At 34.1% G+C, this 10,714-nt stretch overlaps 1 protein-coding gene across 1 annotated transcript in view; it reads left to right on the plus strand.

Annotated features, from left to right (window-relative positions):
* The window catches only part of bckdhb (branched chain keto acid dehydrogenase E1 subunit beta), a 104,891-nt gene that overhangs the window by 29,261 nt on the left and 64,916 nt on the right, over positions 1–10,714 (plus strand). Inside the window, exons 7-8 of the mRNA XM_073847186.1 lie at positions 565–662; positions 2,353–2,463. Of these exons, the coding sequence (XP_073703287.1) occupies positions 565–662; positions 2,353–2,463 (209 nt within the window). The remainder of the gene's footprint in view (positions 1–564; positions 663–2,352; positions 2,464–10,714) is intronic.

The following is a 10,714-nucleotide window of genomic DNA, read 5'->3' on the forward strand; positions in this document are numbered from 1 at the left end:
ATCAATAGAAAACTTATTTATTGAGCTTTCATATGATGTATAAATCTCAGTTTTGTCAAATTTAACCTTATGACTGGTTTTGTGTTCCAGGGTCACATATAAGATAAAAAATAAGTTAAATTTACCCTGATTTTAAAATTCTAAAAGTTTTCACCCCCATCTCTTAATGCATGTTTTTTTTTATTATTCTGGAGTGTTTGAACCTTCTGTAATAGTTGCATATGACTGTCTCAGTTGTCCTCAGTGTGAAAAGATGCATCTCAAAATTATACAGTCATTGTTGGAAAGGGTTCAAATACACAAAAATGCTTTAAAACCTTCACTTAACAGAAAAAAAAACAGCTGTGGATCATTCAGGTAACAATACAATAAACTACTGTATTATATTTGATGCACACATTTCTAAATGATCAAGGTGATCAAAACTTCGCTGTTAAACCCGTTTCACACAATTGACTACATGCTGTCTGTCATCTGATCAATGTATTAGACTTTTTTTGTCAAATAAAAGGTCTTTTAGTGTAATTGCACAAACTTCCACCTGATTGTGGTTTTGTTTTGCAGTGGAGCAGGTGCCCACAGAAGCCTATCTGATCCCGCTCTCGCAGGCTGAGGTGCTGCAGGAGGGCAGTGATCTGACGCTGGTGACCTGGGGAACACAGGTACGTCTGTGAGAACAACTACTCATCCGGTGTTCATCATCGGATTATGATTTCAAAAGCTCTCTGGGTGTCCTGAAGGTTTATCCACAGTTTTATCCTGCTGAATGACTGATAGACCCTATGACAGAGCAGAGACGAGTTACAGGTCACAGGCGCCAGCCTTTCACTAATAGACAATGCTCTACTTTTTCTTTCCATTCGTCCCATTGAGACTCCTTACGTGAGCGACACAAACCAGGTCTTCGGGATACATGCTTATGATGTATGCTACTGGTGTAACGTTTTGTTTTTTTGTGATAAAGAAATTAACTTTTATTTTGCATTAAATTCATCAGTGTGACAGTAAAGACGTTTATACTGTCACAAAAGATTTCTATTTCAAATAAATGCTGTTCTTTTGAACTTTTCTATTCATCTGTGAATCCAGAAAAATATAAAATGGATCAAAGTTTCCTCAAAAGTATTCATGAGCACAACTGTTTTCAACATTGATGACATTCAGAAATGTTTCTTGAGCAGCAAATCAGACTCTTAGAAGTGTCATGTGACACTAAAAATTCACAGCAACCAATTACATTTTATGATATATTCACAGTCATTTTAAATTATATTAATCACAATCTTACTCTTTTTACTGTGTTTTTGATCAAATAAATGCAGCCTTGGTAAGCAAAAGAGACTTTTTTTTTTTTTTTTCAAATGCATACATTTTTACCAAGCCCAAAGTTTTGACCAGTAGTGTATTCACAATTTTTTTACTGTTGAATCAAATGTTCATGGAAAAATGTTTTTGCAAATGTACAGGTAAATGTTGTTTATTACTGATATTCTTCAGTTAAAAATAATGTGGAAAAGTATACATTTTAGTATTTTAATAATAATTTAAATAACTGTATGTTACTGCTTAATTTGCTTAATTTGATTTATATATTTTTTATTTAATTAATTAATTTATGAATTAATTAATATTTATTTTTTATTTATAATTAATTTTTTAATTAAATATTTTTTATTTTACAATTTATTATTTATTTTTACTTTTTTAATTTATTATTTATTTTTTAATTATTTATTAATTATATATATATTTTGTCCAAGTCTTGGAATATCAGGGATTTTTGTTTGTTGCTTTTAAATTGACATTTTTCAATACCATATTTTTTTATCGTGTTGCTTCACACATTTTACGTATTGTTATGGTTAGGTTATTTTTCAACCCACTTCAAAAGTTTTGGTCCAAAGATTGGGTGTTAAAAGTAAGCCATAAAAAAGCAAATACTAAATGTGAAAAAATAAAAAGAGCGTTTAACCCCTGAAAGCATAAAAACCATACATTTATTTCCGTAGAAATCATACAGAAAAATATGAAAGTGCATTTAAGGGGTTGAAAGCAAAAAAACAAACAAAAAAGTATGTGTTTTCTACTAAAAACATCTGTGAACAAGTAAAAAAGCTTTCATATGGATTGATCGGTTCATTTTAGGTCATGGAAATTCAGCTTTTTTTTCGGTGAAAGTCAGTGAAAAGTGAGGGAATTTGATATTTAGCTTGATATTTAGTGGGAACCCTGATCATCTCAATACTAGCTGGAGAGCTTCTGAAATGGCAGCCAGTCTTCAATCAAGAACCAAGTGTCATAACTTAGTCTTTACCGTTAACTGTGAGTTGACCTTTGACCTTTGGCTTGCAGGTGCACGTGCTGAGGGAAGTGGCTGACATGGCACAGGAGAAGTTGGGCGTCTCCTGTGAGCTTATCGACCTGCGGACCATTTTGCCTTGGGACATAGAGACGGTTTGCAAGGTATGATGTGAAAGCACATGTTTGCTGGGCTATTCATAACCAAAGCCATATTTCAGACCAAAATTAAGATGGCCATTTACTTGCTGTACAATACTATGACCTTCTTTCATGAAGCACAGAAGGAGATATTTTCAGAAACTGTTCTTTTTTCTTTCTTTTTTTTTTTTTACACAATGAATATGAAAGATTATTCAGGCTCCTGAACTTTAAAAACGGCCATTCCTCTCTGTACTCTGTATAGAGGAAGACTAATGACTAAAGTAGTGTTTTTCTGCCAGTTTCCTTTTCATTTTGGTGTCTTCCTATTTTGTTAGTGATTTTAATGTGCACATGTTTTCGCACAGGTAAACAATCAGTTTTATTTGTCCAAAAGACAAGCACCTTGTTAAAGGGATAGTTCACCCAAAAATGTACTCACTCTCAGGCCATCCAAGATGCTGAAATGTGACCCTGGACCACAAAACCAGTCTTAAGTCGCTGGGGTATATTTGTAGCAATAGCCAAAAATACATTGCATGGGTCAAAATTATTGATTTTTCTTTTATGCCAAAAATCATTAGGAAATTAAGTAAAGATCATGTTCCATGAAGATTTTTTGTAAAAATGTAATTTTTGATTAGTAATAAGCATTGTTAAGAACTTAATTTGGACAACTTTAAAGGTGATTTTCTCAGTATTTTGATTTTTTTGCACCCTCAGATTCCAGATTTTCAAATAGATGTATCTCGGCCAAATATTGTCCTATCCTAACAAACCATATACTGTATCAATAGAAAGCTTATTTATCGAGCTTTCATGTGATGTATACATCTCAATTTTGTAAAATTTAACCTTATGACTGGTTTTGTGGTCCAGGGTCACAAATGTGGTCCTTAATGATTTATGAAATACAAGTCAGCAGCTACTGTCACATTGAGAGTCAAAAAAGAGAGAAAAATTGAGTACCTGTGGCCCCCGATGATAAATTGAGGTCTTATGAAGTGAAATGTTTGGTTTGTGCAAGAAACTGAACATCATTTACAAGATTATTTCCTGTAATCAAGAGCCGATTCTGTATCGGTTCAGTAATAGACCATAACCGATAATAATGTACTCAGTCCTGGTGCCAGGGGTTGTATATGAATAAAATATATCTTCAGATTTTAACTGAAAAGATTATTGCCACTTTCTTTATACACCTGTACATTTAACAAACTAACAAACATCAGTGTGTATTTAACAAATGTCTTTTTGGTTAGTAATTAATTTAAAAGACTAAAACATTATTATTTTTATTTGGTTAAAAAGACTGGCTAAAAGCACTGGGCCCGTCTGGCTCACCACCGTTTTCTTTAGCTATTTTACGAAAATGTAAAGTTTTGTTGATATTGTGAGTGCACACAAATAATAATAGTAGACCTTTTGCAGTTTCGAATGATGTTTCCACTGTTATTAAGAAATAATAAAAGTGATCGCGCTTGCACTTCCGTGTCCTGCAAAGAACGCAGTGTTGTTTTTGACAACCATCTTAGATTTAGTCTTAGTCTTAGTCTTTTGGACTAAAATGGTTATTAGTTTTAGTCAAATTTTAGTCACTTCTATATGTGATAGTTTTAGTACAATTTTAGTCAACGAAAAGTCAAGAAGGTTTTAGTCTAGTTTTAGTCAAAAAAAGGGGAAAAAGTAGTCTTTTAACAAATTAATGTAGGTCAGTAAGTATTTTGCTGTTGGGTAGTGTCACTTATAAGTTGTGAAAATAGCAGATCTATAGTTCAACACAATGTGAGCTTCCGGATCGACTATTTTCACCAATAATTACAATAATGAAGGAATGTTTTAGAACATAAAAGACAAACAAGGATGGAATGCTAAAACGGCTTGCCATACTAGTATAGCAAAGAGTATTTAATGCTAAAACGGCTTGCCATAGCGGCAGGTACTTTTTTCGGTTTTAATTGGCATGCACAATAAGCAGAAATGTCATGCATTTTAAACGTCTGACGGACCACCCACTAACATTTTCGTCTATTCTCGTCTCGTCAACGAAAACTCACACACGTCTCGTCATGTTTTAGTCATCAACGAGCCATTTTTATCTCGTCGTCGTCTCGTTTTCGTCATGGAAAAAAGTGGCGTCAACGAAATGATTTCGTCATCGTCATCGTCATCGTTGACGAAAACAACACTGAAAGAACGCCTCAGCTTTCACTCTCCGCACAAACGATTGATATGTGTCTAACAGCGCACATTTATCTAGGTTAAATTTTTAAATTAATGTTGTGAAATGCATCAAGTGTTTTATGTCTATAGATTTTATTTTATGCAAGTCGTGTTGATTTGAGAAGGCTACATTTATCAAGCATGCTCAACTCATTGCCGCTTGGTCGTTAGGTCGTTCCTTTAAAAAAAAAAAAATGCATGAATTTACAAACATAAAATTGTTCCAAACATATTTCTAAATTAACTTAATAAAGAAACGAAACGAAATCTAGCCACTTTGCCATTAGAATCCAAAACTGAACTATTTTAATGGCTTCAACACGAACTCTCTTCTGATAAGTTGTCGTGCAGGACTCTGTCTGTTCCCTCTTTTCAATTAAATCAGATCTGAGCGGTACCTCTCGGCTGAAATCGTGTTCGGTTTAGTTTTTCGCGTGTAAATTACTATAGCAGTGGCAACTTTTATAGCAAAAGATGTACAGACCTTTTCTGTGGTGGAAAAACCCCGGGTTTCGCCGCCTGTTAAATCCACTGGAGCCGAGATATAAGCTTCCCGCACACAGACACTTTTCAGAAAAGATTGTGCCGGAACTCTACAACGAAACCAAAGCCCAGGTATTTACATTTGTGTATTTGTTCTAAATGTTCCTGTTGTCTTCTGTGCCCAGACTTTAGTTTTGTTTGATACATTCAAGAAGTGTGTTTTCTTTTTGAAAAATGAGTATGCAGTGCATCGTCAATGCATCTGTAGTGAACCGAATCAATCGTAATCAAACCGAACCGTAAGACCAGTGTAGGTTCACACCCCTACTACCGTTTCAAAAATGCAATGGCATCATGGGTTTTTTTAAGCTTTAGTATCGCGATACTACCTTAGTACCGGTATATCCTGCAACTCTACTAAATATATTTAGAATTTAGATTTTAAGCCTTACCTTTATCTCCCAGGACTGTTGTTGAATCGTATAAAAATTTTGGCTTGAGATCCTTCACATGCGGCTGCAGCACCTTCCACTGCACCAAAAACACAGGGCTGCCCGCTGACGTACCTGACTTTAAATCTGCACTATTAAACACGGATATCGATGCCGATATATTAAAAAATAACAAATATCGGCCCGATATATCGGCTGACCTCTACTCTGATGGCCTGAGGGTGAGAAAATGAGTAGCAAACTTTTATTTTTGTGTGAACTATACCTTTAATGTCAAGGCCTGCAGAACCCTACAAACTAGTGTCAAGAAATGTCTCATAAGTTGGTTATGTAATATGATGGTTTTCATAATATGGCAATTTCTGAAATTGATCTGGTGATACAGACAGTAATTGCAGTGACAGGAGCAGTGGAATAGAGTAGTGGATCTTTGCTGTATAGCTGATTGTTTTGGCAGAGTGATCAGGGAGAAGATGCAGACTCTCATGGGTTGTTTGTTGGAAAGCAGCTTCTTAAATAAACATGAAAGCCATTAAACCGCCTGCATGTGGGCTGCCGGGAAACCACGTGCCAGAATTTCACCCTTGAAATGACTTTTTTGACTTTTCTCCATCAATCTTTGCCTTATCTTCTCTGCATGCGTCTGTGTGGTTTTGCTCCTTGGAAATTAGTTCCATGTAGTATCTAAATGTCATTGCGTTTACAATTTCATTTTGAGTGTCTATCTCAAAATGCAAGATCTTTCACTTCACTTTTATTTATTTTCAGCTGGTGTTTTAGTGTTTTTCTTTAATGCATGAAGTGCATGTGTAGTTCATCACATTAACTATAGACATGATCTGCTAACAACAAACAAATGCAAAGCCACACAGTACTGAGCTTATTAAAAACGGTTTCAACTTCGTTTAAAAGTCTGCATTTTGATGTATTTGGTTTGCATATCTCATGCAATGATATTCATATGTGGCTTAGCAAATGCGTCCAAATGCAAATGCCGCTGTATATCACAAACACGTGCTATTATTTGGTAGCAGTGTAGAGTTACTTTGTAATTAAGCAATTTGCCCCGAACTGAAACGACTGAAACTGAAATCGAGGAAAATGCAGTTGTGTTCTACTAACTTCTATAAAGTCGGTATCAAAGTGCAGAGCAGAAACATTTTGAATCCAGATGTGCATCGAGCTTCAATGAACGAAGCAAACATGCAGATCTCTGAATGCTGAGTTGTTGTTGTGGGACCTAAAGATGAACACATTGACCGTTTCAGTAAATAACAGGAGATATAAAACTCAGACCAGTGTTTGAAGATTGATGGGAACTTTAAAATGCATTCATAAAAGTAAAAAGGGCCCAAAACAAAGCTTGTTTGTACCATGTTTGTTCATTTGCAGTCTATCTATGTGTGCGTAATGTGTCTGTGAAAAGGATTAAAAAAAGAAAATCTTTGTGAAACGGTTTACAAGCATTTCAATTAAGCTTTTTTCTTTGTTTTCTATTTTTTTTCATCTAGTCTTGTTGTACCAGCTTGAATGCATTCTAGATGCTTTGTCATCTGTGGAACAGAAAAAAAGGGTTTTAACCCAATGTCACGATTGTCAGTGATATGATATGTGACTCTGGACCACAAAACCAGTTTTAAGTAACATGGGTATATTTGTATACATTGTATTGGCCAAAATTACAGATTTTTCTTTTATGCCAAAAATCATTAGGATATTAATTAAAGATCATGTTCCAAAATATTAGGTACATTCCCTACTGTAAATATATCAAAACCTAATTTTTGATTAGTAACATGAATTTCTAAGAAAAAAAAAAAAATCTGCATTAAAGGCGAATTAGAGCGCTTACAGACCTTAATGTGCTGTTGAACTTGACTAATTGTAAGTAAACATGTCCCCATCAAAAAAGCTGTCAGTTGAAATTATGGAAAGCATTATAAAACTCTTTCAAGATGGAAATCTATTATGGAGTGTGGCAAAAGAAGTTGGATCTTCCCAGTCAGCTGTTTCTAAAATTTGGTGCAAGTATAAACAAAATGGAAAGATATTATAAAACGAAAACATGCAGGCAGATCAGATCAAGGAAGACATCAAAGCATCAAGATAGAAAACTTAAAGCAATTTGCCTTGAAAATAGAAAATGCACAATGAAACAAATGAAGATGTGCGTGACATAACTAAGAAACCGGCTGAATGAAATGAGATTTACAAATAGAAAGGCCAAATAATAACCAGCGTTAACACACAAACAAAAGAAAACAAGATTAGAGTCAGCTAAAGAGAAGAAGTCACGGAGTGTGGATGATTGGATGAAAGTGATATTCAGTGATGAATCACATCTGCAATGGACAAGGAGATGATGCTGGAACTTTCATCTTGTGCCATTCTAATGATATATATAAAGATATATAACTATAAAATGTCCCAACTTTTTCTGATATAGGGTTGCATGTCAGGTAAAAGACCAGGGGAAATGGCTGGCCTTACCTCAACAGTCAATTCACAGGTTTACACTGAAACTTTGGACACTTTTCTCATTCCATCAATAGAAAAAAAGTTTTGTGATTATGCTAGTTTGATAATGCACCTTGCCACAGAGCAAAGAGCGTTAAGGCTTTTCTTCAGGAAAGGCACATCAACTCAGTGACATGATCTTAATCCGATTGAAAATGTAGGGTTGAAATTGAAAAACTTGGCTCCATCTTGCAAAGCTGATCTATCAACCGCTATTCAAGAAAGTTGGATTTAGTTTGATAAAGAATATTGTTTTTCATTTGTGAAGTCCATGTACTAAAGATTTCAGACAGTCATAAATGCCAGAAGAGGAGCAACAAAGTGCAAATTGTGTTTTTTGGTTGATGATTCCATTATTTTTTTTTGTCAAAATTGAATGGCCGGCAAACAATCCGGATCTCAATCCGATTGAAAATGTAGGGTTGAAATTGAAAAAACTGGTCCTTGACAAGGCTCCATCTTGCAAAGCTGATCTGTCAGCCACTATCCAAGAAAGTTGGAACCAGTTTGATGAAGAATATTGTTTTTCATTGATGATGATTCCATACTTTATTCCTCAAAATTGAACAATTCCATATTTTTTTCCTCTACTTAATATGGAAAATAATTTTTCATTAATTAAAAGAGTTCATTTGTTTGAGGGATGGTTTACATAACCAGAATGTTGAATTATTAAACAAATAGTTTTGTGTCATATCTGTGATTTGTTTATTTGCTATGAAGTAAAAAATGTAAGTAAACAACATCAAAGTGTGGTGATTCCATCATTTTTGACAGGGGTTGTAAAAATCTTTAGTGCAATTATAAATGTCTTTACTGTCACTTTCGATCATTTTAATGCATCCTTGCTAATTAAAACAAGTAACTTCTTTCAAAAAGAATCTAAAGACTTCAAAAGGGTTGTGTGTATAACACCGATACCCATCAACACCACTAGATGTCCTAATAAGTGTTTCAGGTTTAGGTTTAAGAAACTTCACAAGCTTTAGAAACCACTGCCATTGGAATCACTTGGATTGTGATTTATGACTAATGATGATTGATGAATACTGTTTAGATGAATAAATACTTGGGCTTTATTTCAAATGCCAATTACAAAATAAATTCTGTAAAGCACCAAAATCTATATACATGCAAAATAAATAAATAAATAAAATCTAATTCCCTGTGCTGAAATACTATACTAAACCTGATTCTTTTTAGAAGCAATTTTTTTGTTGATTAGAGACCAATCAGATTTCACGGTGGGCGGAGCTACTCAGCATGGAGAAGTACAAATAGAGAGGAGTGCTAATGTCTTGTCACTTGATTTAATGAACGCAACTAATTTGAACAGCATTCATAATGAAGAAAGATTGCCAGATTATGCCTGGTATACATAATTATGACAATTAGTTTCACAGTGCCAAAAAAGAAGAAGAATTAATCGCCTGAAATAGGCTTTGTTTTCCTTGTCCAAAACTAATGTGAAATGTGGTCGAATGTGTGGATTTAGTGTGTTTTCTTAAAGCATTCGCTGTGATAACAGAGCTTTGAGATGATAAAGCATTAAGTGTGAGGTTTCTGTTTTGAGAATAGATATCCAAGCTTTAATATCATCTTGAAACGCTCCTCCAGAGAAGAGCTCCATAAATCCTGTCACATATTTTAAAAATGGAAATTGTAGCTTATTTCCTCCATTCCTGAAGCTTTTTGGTTTTCTTCCTCCGTGATCCCTGCTCTTTCACTCTTCCTTTCATTTGGGTCTTTAGTTGTTGTGAATGTCATCTGCGTTTGCTGTTTTGGGCTCTTGGACTCCATGCAGGCAAACTATACAAACTACATGGTGTTTGAAGTTTTACTGAGAGCTTACACTTGATGTATGTCATCTCAGAAAGGCCAAAATGAGATGTGCAATTTCAGTCTAGACTGAGTTGAAGCCTTAAGCTCTCATATAAATCATATAGACCAGCTTCCCATAATTGGAGAACAACAGTTTGTTTTTATTGCAAATTAGTTTTGAAAAATCATTATCTAGAGAGCAATACTTAGACAATGAAACGTACATTTGACTTGACTTGACTTGACTTTGGACCTTATTCAATTGCTTGACATCCAGGTCTGGAAATGACAATTTTACATTACTGTCCTTGAATATATCGTTTGTAAATCCATATATTTAGGCTTAAATTTGATCATTTGGATTACACAGGTAAGCAAGCTAATCGACTTAATGTGATGAATTAACAAAAATAAAACCAGGTAAGATAAGAATTAAAAAAAAAAAAAAAACACGGGTAAGATTTCTGAACTTAAAAAAAAAACATGGCATAGTTTAGTTAAAATTTAATTAAATAATTGTTAGATATTCGCATCTCTACCGTAAAGATGATTTTCATAAAATTTGTAGATAAAACTGATTAGACAAAAAGGCCTTTCATCATATTTTTATATTTAATTCAACGTGTTACTTACCATTTTCTTAATTTTTTTTTGTGTGAAATTTCCATGAAATTTCTTAAAGTAAGTCGTTTTAACACCATTTTTGTGTATTTGATTAAAATTATTTTTCAACATTGTCTTTATTGATTTTAGGAGCTTTAACATGAAAAAGGGGGAAA

The sequence above is a fragment of the Garra rufa genome, chromosome 9 (assembly GCF_049309525.1).
Source record: "Garra rufa chromosome 9, GarRuf1.0, whole genome shotgun sequence".
NCBI lineage: Eukaryota > Metazoa > Chordata > Actinopteri > Cypriniformes > Cyprinidae > Garra > Garra rufa.